This window comes from Saccopteryx leptura, chromosome 3, assembly GCF_036850995.1.
Source record: "Saccopteryx leptura isolate mSacLep1 chromosome 3, mSacLep1_pri_phased_curated, whole genome shotgun sequence".
Classification (NCBI taxonomy): Eukaryota; Metazoa; Chordata; class Mammalia; order Chiroptera; family Emballonuridae; genus Saccopteryx; species Saccopteryx leptura.
The window spans coordinates 32,170,168-32,189,428 of record NC_089505.1 but is presented as its reverse complement, the minus strand read 5'-3'; the positions used below and the strand labels follow the sequence as shown (position 1 = coordinate 32,189,428).

The 19,261-nt window shown below is 36.1% G+C and overlaps 1 protein-coding gene across 1 annotated transcript in view; it reads left to right on the top strand.

Annotated features, from left to right (window-relative positions):
- The window catches only part of ENPP3 (ectonucleotide pyrophosphatase/phosphodiesterase 3), an 85,168-nt gene that overhangs the window by 63,858 nt on the left and 2,049 nt on the right, over nt 1-19,261 (top strand). The window contains exons 20-24 of the mRNA XM_066373215.1: nt 291-445; nt 8,568-8,703; nt 11,177-11,254; nt 12,135-12,267; nt 13,885-14,041. Coding sequence (XP_066229312.1) covers nt 291-445; nt 8,568-8,703; nt 11,177-11,254; nt 12,135-12,267; nt 13,885-14,041 — 659 coding nt within the window. The remainder of the gene's footprint in view (nt 1-290; nt 446-8,567; nt 8,704-11,176; nt 11,255-12,134; nt 12,268-13,884; nt 14,042-19,261) is intronic.

The window sequence follows — 19,261 nt, the reverse complement described above, 5'->3', positions numbered from 1 at the left end:
TTTTTGTTATAAAGTTTGTACATTTGATTTTGAGATTTTATCATTTCAAATATGTCCTGTGAGTTGTTAACTGCTTGGCTAAATTATATATCTCAGTCTTTAGTTTTGTAATCTGTAGAATGGAATAACACCACCTACTTCATAGGGCTGTGGTAAGTATTAGAATGGGTTAAATATATAAAATATTTATCAGAGTACCTGAGACATAATAAGCCATCCAAGAATGGTAGTCATGCATAGAAGCATTTGCTAATTTTACAAACATTTTTGTTTTGTTATTTTTATTTTAGTAACAGCGACAGAGAAACTGAATTTGCCATTTGGGAGGCCCAGGGTTATGCAGAAGAACAAGGACCACTGTCTCCTTTATCACAGGGAATACGTCAGTGGGTTTGGGAAAGCTACCAGGATGCCCATGTGGAGCTCATATACAGTCCCCAAACCGGTAAGTCCCTGTGTCCATTCATCCACACAAAGTGAAAAAATTTGTAGTTCTCTAATATTCTGAGACTTGAATTTTGATTCCTGTGTCTTGTAAGACAATATCCCAGGTATTGCTTAAAAGTATTTATAGATATAAGTGGGTGCAAAAAAGGAACACATTGTATTTAGCCTGCAGAAATTGTTTACAGGCCAGTTGGCCAATTGGAAAGGCAGGTAGAAAAGAAGATTTCAAAGGAGAAGCAACAGGAAGCACAGAGGCATACTCTGTTTGGTACATTCGTTGTATGGTGAGTATACCTACAAGGTGATAGAAACTAGAGTATAAGGACCTTTGTATTTATTTGATTATTTAACAAATACTTTCCTATCTGCCATGTATAATGGGAGGCACAGTGTGAATAAGAGGTCATTTTCCCTGAAGGATCAGCACTCCAGGAGGTTGTGCTAGACTGGCTTGCATGTGTAAGTGTGCTTTGTCACAGATCTCTCCAGACTGAGGTTGAGAATCCAGTTGTTTAAATTCTCTTCCCTCTTCACTGTCTGGCTAAATTCTTTTCAGTAAATGGCAGGGACATTAGGAGACCATAAGAAATTAAATGCTAGATTTCCACCTTATCCCACATACAAAATTAAATTGCTGGTAGATTTATAGACTTTAATTTGAACAGCAAATCTGTAAGTTCCTTTTTGCATATCTTTATAACCTTGAAATTGAAAAAGATTTCTTAGGACACAGAACAACAAAAACAAAAGCAACAAAAAATCAACAGAGGAAATTGATTAATTTGACTATATCAATGTGGATGGGACAAATATCTTCATTGCATGTAAGAAACAAGATGAGGATAAAGAATAGTAATTCGGATCTAGAATAGCTAATAAGTTTCTACCAATAGAAAGAGAATGACAAGTGTCTTAATAAACGAGCAAAAGCTAGAGGCAAGCAACTAAACCTCATTAGTAATCAGAAATGTAAATGAAAACAAAAGTCAAAGTCTGCCAATAATTAGTTCAAACACTCTTTCAGGGCAGGGATGGTTTCATTTTATGTATCTTCAGGACATTGGAGTTGCCCAGAAATGCTTAAAGGATGAATGCATTGGACGAATTAATCCCAACCATTAGTTGCAAAGACTTAAAGACAAAGGAGTACTTTCAACCAGACGAGTAAAAAACCACCACGAAGCTGTTTTTCTTTTTATAGAGAAAAGCTTAGTATTTCAGATCCAAAGATGCTAAGCCTCAGCCCATTACTGATCTTGCTACAAGTACAGAGGTTCTATTTCTTTATGGAAAGGAAGCAATTGGTTGTATCTGGTTTATTTATTTTAGTTCCAATTCAAGATATTTTGGAGAAAATAACCATCGTTTTTTCACTACTAATTAGAGCTTTGTGTGTTCTGAAAGCCAACTGTGCTGCTGACAATGGCTTAATTGTGGTCAGTGGTGGAGCATCACTAATGTTGATTCCCAGTTGTGGGCAAATATTTTAGTTACCTGAGTTCATATGTATGGTTAAGGGTGACGGGGTTTAGGACAGGCTTTCCCAAGAGATACCACTTTGGCTTGTGAATTATTTTGACTGAAGGCGATAGAGACCCTGAAAGGCTTCTGAGAAACTTTTAGCTCTCTCTTAAAGAACTTAAATTAAGGGCCTTGCCCATAATAAGAGTTCATTGCATGTAAGAAACAAGATGAGGATAAAGAATAGTAATTCAGATCTAGAATAGCTAATAAGTTTCTATTTCACCTGAAATAACTTTTATGACCCATCTACAAAGCAGGGAACACTTCTAATTAGTGAACATCTACTCTTATCCCGTGAATGACCTTCCTCCCCTCTGAAGTCCCAAGATGCCTCACTTCATTCTTAGCTCAGAACACTGTATATACCTCATCTTCCCTTTCTGTGTCTGAACCTCTTGTGTATGTGGGGTTCCCATACATATGCAATTACATCTGGTTATTTTCTCTCGTTAATCTGCCTCATGTAGATTTAATTACTAGAACGTAGACGGGTAGAGGAAATTTTCTCTCTCCCCCACAATGGCAACATCACTTTCTTAATATGCACAATGTTCAGTTGTTTATGATTTTCTTCAATATAATATGAAACATACTATGAAGCATACTATGAAACAGCAATTTGAAGTTATTTATATCTTAGAATAATTACTATTTGTTTTTTTCTTTTGAGATAGGGCAATATATTCAAGGCCAGTCTTACTCAATTCTCTATTTGGAAAAGTCCAGGTACCAGGATTGTATGGAATGTTCATACTTTTAATACTTTTCCCTGCTCCCTGGCATTCCTGAATTTCTATGAGTTTTAGTGAAAACCAAGGGCGGAGAAATTTTAAGTGGACTCACACTAGGGGTTTAGTACAATTCTTTTTTGTTATTGTTTTAAAACTAGCTTCTTTGTTACCAAAAGTTCCTGTCCTTTCACTGATCCCACAAAACTACTTGTGTATTTCTCCCTACATGTGACAGGATGGAATTCTAGCAATTTTCTGCTTTCTAATTCAGAAATTACTCTGTTAGTATGTTGTGGCTCAAGAAAATTACATACAAGGATGTTTTGAAATTCACATAAAAATGTTGTAAATCAGCTTTGTGTTTGAAAAATCAGACTTTAAATAAGCACATTTTGGAACATGGGCCCAATTGGCTTATGCCTCTAAGTTTTATGGAGCTTTTGTTTTTCTGTGGTTTTGTTGGGTTTTTCTAATTTTTGTTGTTGTTATTATCTCAGAAGAGTTCTGGGGAAATAGTTGTGATTTGAAATCATGGTTCTAAAACTGTTTTAGAACCAGTAAGATTGATCAGACTATAAATGGATTTTGCTTCTGGGCCAACTTAGTAGGAAGATGTGAACTGTTCTTTCTGTTGCTAGGTGAAATATAGGAATAAGAGCTGAATTTAAATTATTATTTAGAGTCTATACTGTATACATTTTTTTATCTTTTCATTTTTTTAATTGAACATATTGGAGTGACATTGGTTAGTAACATTATGTAGGTTTCAGGGGAACAATTCTATAATATCTTCTGTATATTGTATTGTGTGTTCACCACCCCAAGTCAAGTTTCCTTCCAACCCCTCTTTATCCTTTCTTACCTCCTACACTATACTTTATAAGTTTAATATGAAATCATGGGCCTTTTCAGAGAAGAAAATCTAGAGTATTTTGAAAAATGTTTCCCTTTCTCTCTCTTTATACGTATATATCACCCATATCACTGAATTTTGGAAGGGGACTTTTTTAATTTAGAAAATTAAATTTAATAGGGTGACATTGATTAATAAGAGTACATAGGTTTCAGGTAAGCATTGCTATAGCATTTGAAGTGTTGATTACGTTGTGTGCTCATCGCCCAAAGTCAAATCATTTTCAGTCATCGTATATTTGTCCTTCTTCATTCCCCACTCTGCACCCTGGTAGCCACTTTACTTTTATCTATGTCCATGAGTCTCATTTTTATATCCCACTTGTGTGAAATCATATAGTTCTTAGCTTTTTCTGATTTACTTATTTCACTTAGTATAATGTTCTCAGGGTCCATATATGTTGTTGTGAATGGTAATATGTCATCATTTCTTATGGCTGAGTAGTATTTCGTTGTATTGTATATATGTACCACATCTTCATTGAATTTTTTTAAAGTGATTTTTGTTTCTAAAGCTTGTTAGCATGAATATTATCAGTTCTGCTGGCGCAGTGGATAGAGTATCGACCTGGAATGCTGAGGTTGCCAGTTTGAAGCCCTAAGCTTCCCTGGTCAAGGCACATATGGGAGTTGATGCTTCCTGCTCCTCCTTACTTCTCTCTCTCTTTCTCTCCCTTCCTAAAATGAATAAATAAAATATTTACAAATATTATTAATTATGACCTAATTATATTTGGTGAGTCTTTAAAAACTTGGGACATTATTGTGTATTGTAAATGTTTTTATTTTTACCTATAAGAAATATTTTTCCCTGTAGAAAAATCACATCACATGACCAAAAAAATAACTAAAATGTATATCATTTTATTATTCTACCATAACTATCTAATCTTCAATAACTTTTAGCTTTTACATTCAGTCTGCAAGGAAAGAGGGTCTATAACTTCATTGGAAATAAATTTTTCCCCTATTCAAGTTCTATTTCATTTTCATGCCAGACTAGAAATGCGAGCATTCTCACATTCTGTCTGTGCTCATTATCTACTTCTCTTAAAGAATTTTGAGGCCCTGGCCGGTTGGCTCAGTGGTAGAGCATCGGCCTGGCGTGCAGGAGTCCCAGGTTTGATTCCCGGCCCGGGTACACAGGAGAAGCGCCCATCTGCTTCTCCACCCCTCCCCCTCTCCTTCTTCTCTGTCTCTCTCTTCCCCTTCCGCAGCCAAGGCTCCATTGGAGCAAAGTTTGCACGGGCGCTGGGGATGGCTCTATGGCCTCTGCCTCAGGCACTAGAATGGCTCTGGTTGCAACAGAGCAACGCCCCAGATGGGCAGAGCATCGTCCCCTGGTGGGCATGCCGGGTGGATCCCGGTCAGGCACATGTGGGAGTCTGTCTGACTGCCTCCCAGTTTCCAACTTCAGAAAAATAAAAATAAAAACAAACAAATAAATAAATAAATAAATAAGAATTTTGAGAGTTAGAGAGTTCAGATTTTACCCGTTTTTAATTTCTATTCATTGTTTTCTTAACTTTCTATCCCTTGGTTTAAAAACCTTTAAGAGATTCTGAAAAGATGGCAAGATTAGGGTTGTTTAAGTGGGAGGAGGGCATGGGTAATCCAAGACTCAGAAATGATGTGACCCTACTTCTCGTAAGGGTTGCCTAGTAAATAATCGAACCTTTGTAAAGTTCACATGCTGTCTTCTGTAGTCTTGATGCACTTATTATATTTAGGGATTCAAGTCTGGTATGTAAATAACAAGGTTTTCAGTTAGCATGAAGCACATAACCTTCTATAGTGCTTTCTGGTTAATACCATCCTGGTCCATTTCCCCAATTTAAAGTCTATGCCACTTTGAGAAAATAGTAAACATTTTTTTTCCAACTAATTGTTGGAGCCCAAATTTTACCAGTGCAGTCATATTCAAAATTATAATAAACTTCCTTCCTTAACATTTTTATCATTTTAACTGTTGAATACAGCCTTTTCGTTTTCCATACATTGTGGAAAATGTATCTATAGCTACATGTATGTATTATACATCTCTTCAAGTAAAACTCACTAAACACGTGATGTGTTCAAGTAAAATGATAAAGATGTGTGGTAGGAAACACCAGCTCACAATAATCTGGATGGGACTCAGTCAGCAATCAATAGTCTTGGTCCTTTCATTTTACATCTTTATGTGGCCATTTATGCCAATAGAAGAAACTTAATCATGCCAAATTGTTTGCGATGATATATTTTTTGAAAGAATATAAACCAGTGTTTTTAGCTTTCTGGTGTCTGCCACCAGGAGAGTGAAATAAAAAGTGAGCACTAATCCACTGCTCCTAATACAGATATCTTCATACTTCTTGATTTCCTTCTTGTTTTAGTGGATTATGTCACTAAGAAGCTTCCTGAAAAAAAGAAAAAAGACACACTTCTAAGATGTTGTGTGTCTCAAAAAGTTCTACCTATATGCTTAATTGATGGTTTAGCTTTAGAATTTTAGAAATAATTCTTTTTTTTCAAAATGAATAGGACATTAGGCTTCCTAGACTGATCCTCTAATGTTTTTATATGTTCCTTACATTTTTCCATCTCTCATCTTTCATTCGACTTTTTGAGAGACAGCTGCAACTTTATCTTATAGATCTTATTGAATATTTTATTCCTGCTATTACAGTTTTAAATCTCAAGAGCTCATTTTGTTATCTCTTTCCTTTTCTATTGTTTTCTTTCCTTCTGTGTGGATGCTATAAATACTCCCATCTCTCTGAAAGTGAGCTTTTCTCTGCTTTCTGTGTTGTTTCTTTTTCTTGTTGGTTACTCCACCCACCCCCACAAAATGTCTGGTGGTCTGTGGTTGTTAGCTCATAATTTAATGGCGAAGCACTAATCTGCATGTCTGGGGCTTGCTAGCTGATAAGCTTTGCTGTAGGTTGGTCAGGATAAGAAACAGAACTTATGTTGGGGACCTCCTTATTGTAAGTATCTAGTTTTTCTTTCAGGCTGGTTTATTTTCCAAAAAGGGACACTTTTTATCTAACCCACAGTATAAGAATGGCAGCCTACATGCGAACAATGAGACCGGGGGAATCTTACCATTCAGTGTGTAGATTTTCATTTAATTCCATTGCTTTCCATATAGTGCACCTGTTATCAAGGGTGTCTTGCGTCCTTTAGTCTGATCATCCCTCTGGTTCAACCTCACCAGCGAGTGAAGATTCTGTTTAGATTGCTTTACATTTTCAATCCACCTTCTTCTTTCCAGCCCTTACACATCCTCCTGTCTTTAAGAGATGCCAAGTCTGGCCTTGGGATTCTGCACTAGAAATTTGCTTCTTTGTGCTTTCCTCAACCAGAGACCTGTCGTTGTGTTTGCTAGTCTCCTAAGTCAGGTTACAACTGTAAACAAATATGTTTACCTGACTTGGACTCCCAAAAGTTTCTTATCATCCCTTACATATCTTTAGCATTACTGGGAGCAGAGATAAATGGTTCAATCAAGGTGAGAGGTCTACTCAGCTGCATTGTAGTGTTTTCGAGCTGCACTGTTGCAGTATGTTAGGGCAGTGGTCCCCAACCTTTTTTGGGCCACGGACCAGTTTAAGGTCAGAAAATATTTTCACGGACCGGACTTATGGTGGGACGGATAAATGTATCATGTGACCGAGACAAGCATCAAGAGTGAGTCTTAGACGGATGTAACAGAAGGAATCTGGTCATTTTTTAAAAATAAAACATCGTTCAGATTTAAATATAAATAAAATGGAAATAATGTAAGTTATTTATTCTTTCTCTGCGGACCGTTACCGTATGACCTGTGGACCGGTACCAGTTCGCGGCCCCGGGGGTTGGGGACCACTGTGTTAGGGGATCTATTCCACCTGGTGTTCCTTGGCTCCCCTTCCCTTCACCTCTGACCTATTCTGTGGGGTTCTCTGTCTAAGAATATAGCACACAGTGTACGTTGCTTTTTCCTTTGTGAATTGACCTTATATTATGTATTTATTTCCTCCCCGCTTTATTGAGATATAATTGCCTTATAACATTGTGTAAATTTAAGGTGTTTAATATGAAGGTTTGACAAATGATTAATACACACATTTTAGACACCATACCTAATTTTCACTTTTAGCACAATGCAGTAAATAGAGGTAGGATGTCATCATTTAATATTCTTTTTTTATTAATTATAAAATTTGTTAAGAAATATATATGTTGTAGATAGTTGAGGACATATAAATCAAAATATCTGGAAAAAATGAGTAGTAAATTGTTAACTTATGATTATATGATAATCAAAATATGATGACAAATTTAATATTATATTACCTTAAATATTAGAATTAGACAGCACATTTATAGGATGCTTACTAGTGAATAAATGATGGTATTAGCTTATAAATAAAAGTTATAAAATTTTTTAAATTTCTTTATTTCATAATGAATAAAACATAGGTACAAATTTATTGAAATCCCAGAGCAGGTAAGTTTAGACAACTTACAGTTTCTCTGAATTAAAATTAGGTTCATCAGAACTTTTACCCAACTGAAGAATAATATTCCTAGTTCAAAATGAATTTTTTTAAGTTTAGATTTTATTTTCAATTTTTATTTGCAAGTGCAACATGTATCTGTACCTTACGTTAGATCCTGAGAAGGATTTTGGTTTTTAGCAGTAGCTCCCATTACCGCTCTGCCCTCAATATTTGCAGGTTTCATTCTGCAAATATTCCTTCCCAAGGTGCATTTGACTTGCTGCCTGGTGTCCCTAACCAGCAGGGAACCACAGAAAACAACATTACTGAAAACATCCATTCTCACTGCTTGCGTAGACCTGATTCACTAAGAAAATAGGAAAAGGTTAAATGAAAAACATTCTAGGGAAGTTACAAACCATATAAGGTGATGGGTGAGCCACAGCTGTGGGCGTAAGTTTTTTTTTCTTTTTCTCTCTTTCAACAGGGAGACACATCGCCTCTTCCTCCCACTGTCCCAGACTGTCTGCGGGCTGATGTCAGGGTTGCTCCTTCTGAGAGCCAAAAATGTTCCTTCTATTTACCACACAAGAATATCACCCACGGCTTCCTCTATCCTCCTGGTTCGTATAACTCATTTTAGAGCAGCAGCTTAGAAAGCTCTCATCAGCTGGATGTGGGCATGTGCCTTAAACATATACTCGCCAGTGAAACCATCTGCTTGGGCTAAAGGAGCTGCCCAGGAGGCTTCCAGTGGTTGTGGGCTGGCCCGGAGCAGTGCAGCAGCTATAATAAAGACTAATAAATTTTGCAGCGGGAACCACACATCAGCTCTAATCTGGTCCAGATGTTCTGAAAGTTCGGCAGGTTTAAGTTTAATTTTAAAACCGATGATTCGTTGGAGAGGGACACAAGCGTCTAAAACAACATTTTTTCTGGCCGCTGCCCAACCAAGCTGAGGACTGCGTGGAGAAGGCAGCTGCGCCCGTGGCAAGAAATCCGGCCGAAATTCAGGCCTCTCGCTCACGCTGTTTAGCCAGCAGTTTGAAACTATCGCTTGAGCAGCCAAAGGAACTTTTTTAAGTTTTTTGTTTTTTAGAAAGCATCTCTCTTGAAAACGTGCAAAAGCCAGTGTGATTTTTGTAAAATTCATCTCTCTTCCTTGCTCAGGAGGAAATGTCATTTTCATTAACTCGCCTATGAGATGTTCAACAATTTCAGTTTCTGGGAATGGGTTTACTCCTGATATTTGGCTTCATTTTTCTGGAAGCCATGACCAAATAGGTCAACTCAGAAATTTGTAATTTAAAGATTCTGAGATTTGCCCTTGCCAGGTTCTCAGTGGATAGAGCCTTGTGCAGACACTGAGGTTGTGAGATTCGATCCCTTGTCAGGGCACAGGCAGAAGCAATCAATGAGTGAACAACCAAATGGAAAAACTAGGTGAAACAATGAGTTGATATTTCTTTCTCTGTTTTTTTCCTTTCTCTCTATTTCTTTCTCTTCTTCCCTCTCTCAAATCAATAGGAAAAAAAAAGACTGAGATTTATAGTTAGGAGCAAAAGGCTTAATGACACCAAGTAGCATTATAATGTAAACTTCTAACAGAATTCGGATAAATACATTGATATATCTTATTAAAATATCTAGAGACAATCAGAGCTATGAAACTTATGCAAACCCTAGGATAAACCTTAAATACTTGCAACAACTTGTTAATAAAAAAATGTAAATTGGCATATAAAATTGTATCTATTAAGCTATGGAATGTTGGGTGGAACACATAAATGGTTTGTCTCAACAAAGGAATGAAGTTATAACTAACAGCTTGTCTAAAAAACATCAACGATAAGATGATACTTCTAAGTCTACTATAAATTCTGTTAAAAAATCCATAAGAAACTAATTCTTGTTTCTCTCTAAAAAGTGGGTAATGTTATATTAACCTCTCAACTTTCAGGACTTAGTTCAAAAAGTAGAAAAGATTTACAGGGGATCTGAGGACCATGAACAGCATGTGAAATCTTAAGTTAAAAACCAACAACTTATACTTTCCTTGCCTGTTGGTATCTACCCATTGGCCTTTCATTTAAATTTTAGTTAATATACTCGAGGGTAGTTTGAATATAAAAAGTATTATAATACATATTTACAGGCTCGCAGCTTTTTTAATCCTCACAATACTTCGGTGAAATAGACGTCATGAGATCAAGGAAGCCCAGAGGGACATAGGGCTTTGCCTGAGGGGCTCAGCTGGCAGGCAGTGGAGCTGGGTTCCAAGCACACACGCCCAGCATGCACTCTGCTGGGCCGCACGGCCAGGTGTCCTCAGAGCCAACCATTTGTAGCATCATCAGCAGTCTTCATTGAGTTAAAACTGATTTTCTTAAGAAAATTTTATTTTAGAAGAGTGTTTTAGAATCACATTATTATGTGATATTATTATTATTATTCCATAACTCTGCATTCACATAGGTATTAGAGTTGTTTCTTAGAGCTGGTGTCACAGACTTGGTAATCTAAAAACAACAGAAATATAAATACATGCTGTTGCAGTTCTGGGGCCAGAAGTCTGAAATCAAGGTGTCAGTAGGGTTATGCTCCCTCTGAAGAAGAGGACATGAGAATTCTTCTTTACCTTTTTCCAGCTCTGGGAGGCTCCAGGTGTTGCTTGTCTTGTAGTGACATCACTCTGCCTCAGCTTCACATGGTCTTCTCTCCTGAGTCTCTCAAGCTTCCTCTCTTCATAAGAATACCAGTCATTGGACTGAGAGCCCACCCTAAATCCAGGATAATCTCACATTGAGACCCTTAACTTAATCATGTCTACAAAGATCCTGTTTTCCTACCTATCACATTTAGAAATATAGGAAGGTTAGGACTTGGACATACCATTTTGGGGGTCACTATTTAATCCACTACATGTGTCAAGTGCATAAAACTGCCTGCATTATCAATGGCCCCTATTGGAGAGTTCTTAGTATTTTTATTAGTATTGTTCATTTTCATTAGCATGCAATAGTGATTTATTTGCCTGTTATATCGTATGCCATATTTTCTCATAGCTAGATTTAATAAAGTTTATTTGTTTTGCAGCAAACAACAGAACTTCTGATAGTCAAAATGATGCTTTAATTACAAGTAATTTGGTCCCTATGTATGAAGCATTCAAAAGTAAGTATATACTTAGATTATTAATTTACAAATACCTACAGGACTCTATACACTCACAAATTAAACACATCTTTTATTGCAGTTTGTTCCTGATATTGAATCATCTTGTTTTAATATCTTAAATATAGGAATAAGAAGGATCTCTAAGATAATTTCTTCTTAATTTACTTCACCTTCAAGTGATGACTAGCTGCTAGAATTTTGATAATTTTTTTTGTTAGCCTAATTTAACTGTAAAGACCTATTCACAAAACAAAATTTTACTGACACTCACCATAAGAAAATAAAAGATGTTTATCCCTACAGGCATAAGGCAGGATATGTTCCCCTCCCGCAGCCAAGGCACCATTGGAGCAAAGTTGGTCTGGGCACTGAGGATGGCTCTGTGGCCTCTGCCTCAGGCGCTAGAGTGGCTCTGGTCGCAACAGAGCAATGCCCCAGATGGGCAGAGCATCGCCCCCTGGTGGGCGTGCTGGGTGGATCCCGGTTGGGCGCATGCGGGAGTCTGTCTGACTGCCTCCCCATTTCTGGCTTCGGAAAAATACAAAAAAAAAAAGAAAGAAACAAAAAGAAAATAAGGCAGGATATGTGTTCTGACCATTGTTTAACATTCAATCTCTCCAAAGCAACTCAGTCCTAAGAAGATACAGTATTTGGAGAAATATTTCATTTTAATTTCAAGACTGCACTACATTCACAACAAAAAACTATTATCAATGTGGTTATTTTTGTTTCATGGACTATTTTGAAGAATTACCCAATCACCACTAATAATTATTGAAGTAACATTTGATGATATTAAATATACTTGTGTATAATAAAAATATTTCTATGTTTTATACAGATAGATATTTTTAACACCTTATTCTTCTTTTCTTAGAAATATGGGATTACTTCCACAGTGTTCTTCTAGTAAAACATGCCATGGAAAGAAATGGAGTAAATGTCGTTAGTGGACCAGTATTTGATTATAATTATGATGGCCATTTTGATGATCCAAGTGAAATTACAGAGTAAGTAATTTGAAGCCAAATGGACTTTTTGGTTTACTCATTGGGTACTATGAGGGAAAGCTTCAATATTTCAAATAAAGCTCAGTATTCTAAATATTACATAGTATATTTACATAAAGATGTCATTATTGACTGTTTTTAAGTAATCTACCTAAATATTTAGGAAAAAAATTCATTTGGCAAAAATTTAAACTAATGGGCAAAGAAATGATGATGTCTAGGAAAAACTTAGTAAAATTTATAGTTGGGAAATTTCTAAACTAATGAGCAAAGGAAAAATGTGATTTTTGTAAAGGTTAAGGAGATGGGGAAACACTGTACTATTGATAAATATAGAACCAGTCCAGCAATAAATTAAAAAGAAAAAAACAAGTAGTGACAATTCATAATAGTGGCTAATTTATAAAAGTATCTCCCAGGAGAAGGTCCAGGCTTCATGTAGAAAACTAGTCCTACCTAACTGTACATTTCTGTACTAAAAATTTGGTTGTAACAGTTTGCTAAGAATCACCTTTGAATGCAGCACACAAGAATAGAAAGATATAGATGTTTTATCCATTATTTCTCTTTATTATCAAAATGTATAAATGGCCAAACTACCCAATCATATCATCTAACTCTAGATTACATGAGTAAAGCAATGATTTCTGCCTATACCTTCTGATAAAGTAACATATATGACTACAATGTGCTGGGCTCTTTTCTGTTTTGTTTGCCTTGGCCTTATTTCAGTGTTTATTTAGCCTATATTTCACAATTGAATAATTGTAACAAACATTTTGTTAGCACTTTACTACTTGCTAGGTACTTTTCCAAGCACTTACATATATTTCATTTAATCTACAAAATGTCTTTATGTTAGATTCCATTAGCCCCCATTTAGAAATGAGGAAACTGAAACACAGAGAGATTACTTGCCTACATTCCACAACTAGTAAGTGGTAAAGCCAGAATACAAAGCCAGACAGTCTAGTGCTGAGTCCACGTAGAAACTCTAAGTCATAGTACATCACTCATACCAGCTCATGTCCCTTTCAGAGGACTCATACTAATAGCTTAACTTTCTTTTGCAATTAAAACTTTCAAAAGCACTTCCGTGTTTGTTATTTGAAATGAAAAGACTGTTATGTCAGTTGCATGGATTTATCCCCATGCCTACAGTGTGAAGTTGTTACATAGGATCACCTCCACATCAAAGTTTAGGAAACTTAATAAGTCACAGAATGTTAGAGGATCAGAACGCATACAAACACCCAGTAGGAATGTACAGCCAGAGTTCAAATCTGGACTTCTTCCGCCTCTGCTCTTAGAGAAGGTCTCTAAGAGGCATAAAGTCAACGAAACTAAGAAACACAGGCGACGTAATATCATGCTCTGCTTTTCTTTGTATTCTAATATTTCCCCATAATATTAAAATAACCAAGCTTTGACTTACATACATCTCTTTTCTGGCTGATTGATGTCTAAAACTATGTGATACGTTTTTTGTACTTTTTATTCATATACTTTGTTTTATTATATTTTTACTTTTGCCTTTCTTTAACAATATATACTGATATTTATCACCTTTAGAAGTAAATGTATAATAATGCCAAATCTTTTCAATTATGTTTTTAGATACTTAGTCAACAACAGTGTTCCCATCCCAACACACTACTTTGTGGTGCTGACAAGCTGTAAAAATAAGAGCTACAGCCCTGCCACCTGCCCTGGAAGGCTGGATGTCCTACCGTTTATCATCCCTCACCGACCCACCAACGTGGAGAGCTGCCCTGTGAGTATGCACCACAGAGTCCCTGGGACCTAAGAAAGTGACTAGTCAGGAGCTCATCCGGGACCTCAGAAAACTGACTCTGACTACAATATGTAGATTTTTCAGGTTTTTCTTGAGTAGAGTTGTACTAAAAATAACCTCACCTAAAAACTTTTTCTTAGACTATTGATCTGTATGTAATTAGAATCAATTTAAATATGTATGTGCTTACATGAACATGTATTTATATATGCTTATCTTATGTATTTTATTTATACATTTTATTCACATTTACTAATAAGAGAAGGGGTGAGATCTTATTAATATTTTGATTCTGAACACAAACTTTAAGGTTCTGTCTCAAAGTTGATGCTAAATTAATGTATATTATTAAGATTTTATTTGTTGATTTTACAGAGAGAGGAGAGGGTGGGGGGAGAAAGAAGTATCAACTCATAGTTACTTCATTAAGTTGTTCATTGTTTACTTGTCCTACGTGCCTTGTCCTGGCAAGGCCGGAATTTCAAATCGGCCCCCTCAGCTTTCCAGGTCAACAATACTCACTACCTTCACAGGCCAAGCAGAGATTAATATTTCTTGAATGAATATGTAAATATAAAAACTTCACCAACTTGAAATATGAGGTCTGAAATTAAATATACATATATATAAATCTACAAAATAAATTAGTTCAAGTAACATTCCTTTTCTAACATCATGTATTAATTTACCTCAAAATTATTTTGGATCAAGGCAAATTTTATGTAAATAGTTACTTCAACTTGCATATATGTTCTTTTTAGAAAAGAATATGTATCCTGATAATTGTGTTTTACTGAAGTTACTCAAATATACTGAGCACCTACTAAGTACACAGTACTGTAGTAGAAGTTTTTTAGACTACACAAGGAGGAAAACAATGTCTCACGTCTCAAGGAGTTCATATATAACTTCGATATATAAATGAGATACATAAATGAAATATAAATAAAGATAAATGAAACACACATACATGGGTCAGTCTGTAATATGAGAAGTCTTTATCAAATTAAAAAGTAAGCCTGACCTGTGGTGGCGTAGTGGATAAAGCGTTGACCTGGAACACTGAGGTCACCGCTTCGAAACCCTGGGCCTAGCCTGGTTAAGGCACATAGGGGAGTTGATGCTTCCTGCTCCCCCCCCCTTTTCTCTCTCTCTCTCCTCTCTGAAAACTGAATAAATAAAAGTCCTTAACATATAATTTTTAAAAAAGTAAGAGATGTCACAAAGTTAGGATTCATTGACAAATAACAATCTAATGTTTCAAATTGAAAACACGTTTGGCTGGAATAATTGATAAAGTTTACATAAAATGTGGTGGAAGTAGGTAGGGCTGGCCCCTGAAGGAGGGGCAGCATTTGAACTGATTGAGAAGATTAAGAAGAATCTTCCAAGAAGGGGGCAAAGAGTGGAAAGGATTTGGTAATTCATTGGATATAAGAGCCAAAAGCAAAGGAAGACTTAAAGATGAATCAGAGATTTTAAATGTAGATAATTAGAAAAAAGAACGAGGGAAGTTAGGAATGAAAACTATTTGGACAGGTAGATCAAATAATTAAGTTCAGGCATGTCAAGTTTGTAGAAATGGGCATTCACATAGAAAATTCCATAAATTCTAAAAGACTGGAAATTAAAGCTTAGGTTCTAGACCAGACTGGGATTCATCGCTGTTTTTTCAGGTGTTCACCATATAAATGACTTCGCTATATTATGTACTATGGGAGACACACATGCATAAGATGTAAATTCTATCAAAAAGGGCTCATAGTCTAGCACTCAGAAGCCTAGTAAAATAGAAAAAGAGGTTAAGTGGCACAAAGTGGCATAGACCAAATTGCTGTAGGATTTCAAAAGAAAAATACTTCCTGGCAGAGAAAGTGACATCTTAACAGGGTCTTGAAGATAGGACTTGAACTTAAGTGTTTGAATGGTCTTCTAGTGACTAAAGATAAAGGGCAAAGGTTAGAGGCCACACAGTGGGCCACTCATAGTCCTCGAGTGAGAGTTTCCAAACAAGATGTCATCAGGAGATGTTGTCTAGTCGAAGCTCTTCTATTTTTCTTGTCACATTTTTATTTAGTTTAGATGAAGGTAAGCCATCACCCTTCGCTTCCTCCTCCAGTGGCAGACATCCAATAGAAAGAGATGGTGCTCTTTACCCTGAATCAAGAGTAGATAGTTGTTTATCACAAGGGTTTCAGGTAGCCATTATGGGTTGATTAGAATGAATGTGCAAAGAAGAAACCATTTGCTAACCCTGGTCTAGGCCCTTATCACCTTTTATCAGAACTTTTGAAAATGAATCTTAAGGGGCTTCATTGTCTTCTGCCTCCCCTCCTCCCCTTCACCTCTACACCACTACCAACTAACTTAAAAATCTTTGATTTTCTACCTTGAATAAACAAGGAAAAACAAACAAACACAAATCTCCTGGCCAGTACACACTTCCCTTCAGTTCTCCCTTGCAGACCTAAGTTATGAGAGAACTTCTGGACCAGCCTAAGTCTTGCAATTACTTGAACACATCTTGAATTTCCTTACCTCAACATCATTGCTCATGCTCTTCTCTCCTCTAGAATGCCACCCCCCATCTGCTAAAAATTCCATTTATACTTCAAAGTAATGTACAAATGGTATAAAGCCTTCCCTGATCATTCAGAGTGGAGATGGTCTCAAAATCATCTCTATTAGACATTTTCTCTATTGAGTAGGAGGACATCTTCACTAATGAATTGGATATTATCCAGAATTTTAAGGATTTTGCAGTATAGTAATAAGGATATAAAATATGTAAAGGTATCTATAAGACATGCAATGAGTAGAAAATAAACTTAAACCAAGCTGTTATGACAGAAATTGTGACATTTAATAAGACATGACTGTCAATTAGATATGGGAGGGGGGAAAGGCAAGATGTGAGAGAGCCAAAACTGACTGAAAATTTAGGCATGATTGGCCAGGAAATATATAAGACAAACAATTGTTTTGGGAAGGATGATTTTGCTCTTGATTGTCTTTAGATTGGGAAAACTAGTTGGATACCTAGGAGGATATATGAGAAGCAGTAAAAAAGGAACTCAAGTGAATGGGTTTTAGCCTTGGAAATCCTGCATTCAGTTGTTGAGTTAGCCTCTTTGGGTATATAACTGAATGTCATTTTCCTCATTTTTTTTTTGTTGTTACAGAGACAGAGAGACAGAGGGACAGGTAGCGACAGACAGACAGGAAGGGAGAGAGATGAGAAGCATCAATTCTTCATTGTGGCACCTTAGGTTCTCATTGATTGCTTTCTCATATGTACCTTAACCAGGTGCTACAGCAGATCGAGTGGCCCCTTGCTCAGCCAGCGACCGTGGTTACAAGCTGGTGAGATTTGTTCAAACCAGATGAACCCGTGCTCAAGCTGGCAACCTTGGGGTTTCGAACCTGGGTCCTCTGTGTCCCATTTTGACGCTCTATTTACTGTGCCACCACCTGGTAAGGCTCATTTTCCTCATTTGTATAAGGAAAAATTCACCACTTTCATGAAGTTGTGAGAATTAAATAAGATATTTTGTATAAAATCTTAAGAATTCTCAATAAATTGTGGCCATTATAAAGAAGTCACTTCTTATGATGAAGTTAACATTCTCACTTTAATATAAAGTGAAATTGTATGCAGGTAAAATCCCCTATAATTAAATTACCCTGAAAGTACAATGCACAAACTATACTATACCTTACTAAGTCCAAGTCAGCCAATATATTCTCTGGCATTAGAACAGGTAATTGTGTTGTAAGCACACAATGAAATAGTTGGCTTGCTTTAAAGAGCACGTTGTACAAAAAATCTGCATCTTAAACCAGTCTAATCACTTAATCTGAGGAAGTATTTCTATTCTCAAAGGATTAAGGGAACAGACACCTGTTGTAGAAATGATAGATTCATAATTCCACCTCACATTCAATCTGGGGAACTAGATTCATATTGCTTTATTTATTTTCTTTCTTCCCTTGTCCCTTCCATCTTTTCTGTCCTCCTTTTTCTCCCCCTCATTTTGTATTATTAGATTCCTATCAAATAAATGAAATGTTACCACAAGTTCAATTGACTATCATTATAAGTTACTCAGCAAATCTGAGACAATACGGGTATGGAACTTGGAAGAAAAATCAGAACTGTAGAGACATATTTGGTATTAAGCCATGGGAGTTAAGATCAAATTGAGAGAAATATCTATACTTCCAGAATAGAAAAAATTAGAATCAGTTGAAGAAATAGGAGATACCATCAAGCAAATTAGCCATTAAAACTACAAGAATAAAAAGAGAAACTTTCAGAAGCTTGGGGTTATCAACTAATCGAAATATCAAAAAGAAAAAATCCACTCAATTAGGTCTTCCTTGACAAAACAGTTTCATCAGTGTGATAGTAGCAGTAACCAGCCCGGAAGTGGTTAAGGAGAAAAAGAGGTTAGAGGAGAAAAAGATCGAAACTGAAATGGCCTCACAAAACGAACAAGTGAGTTCTAGTTGGAGGGTATGAGATACTTTTTATTTGTGTAACAGTTTTAATACATATATAATAAAATGTATATAAATTGATTATATATAGTCAAAAGTATATATTTAAATATAGTTTGTAAAATTGGTACGCCGGCAAGCTGCACTTCTGTTGGGAGGCACTGGTACCACAGGAGCTGACTGTAGCTGACTTGTGCTCGGATTGGTTGGTGCTGGTGAACTCTCTAGTATAAAAGAGCTGGCGTGCCACCCCTGCCTGGGTATAGTTATCTGTTGTACTTTAAGAAGATTTAATTTCAATTTAAAAGAAGGCAGACTGTCTGGTGTTCAGTAAACATTTAGTTGGATAGACACCAAATAAGCTAACAGAGAGATGAATATTATAAACCTAGTGGGAGAACACTTTATGAAAAATGTAATAAAATATTAAATTCTGCTGAAAAATGAAATAGTAAAGGCAGGTGATGGGGAGAATGAATTATAATCCCATTGGAAATATGTGCTTTAGTCAGTACACTGCATATTTATTTGAAAAAAATTAATTCACATCATGAATCTCACACAGAGAAATGCTTTCAAGGTTAAAAACAAAAATTAATTTCCTCTTTTACTTCCTCTGGCTCAAATACCCTGTTTTAAGCATGCATATTTAAAAAACAAGTACACCACTGTGCTAAAGTCAAATGTTATTAAAACACT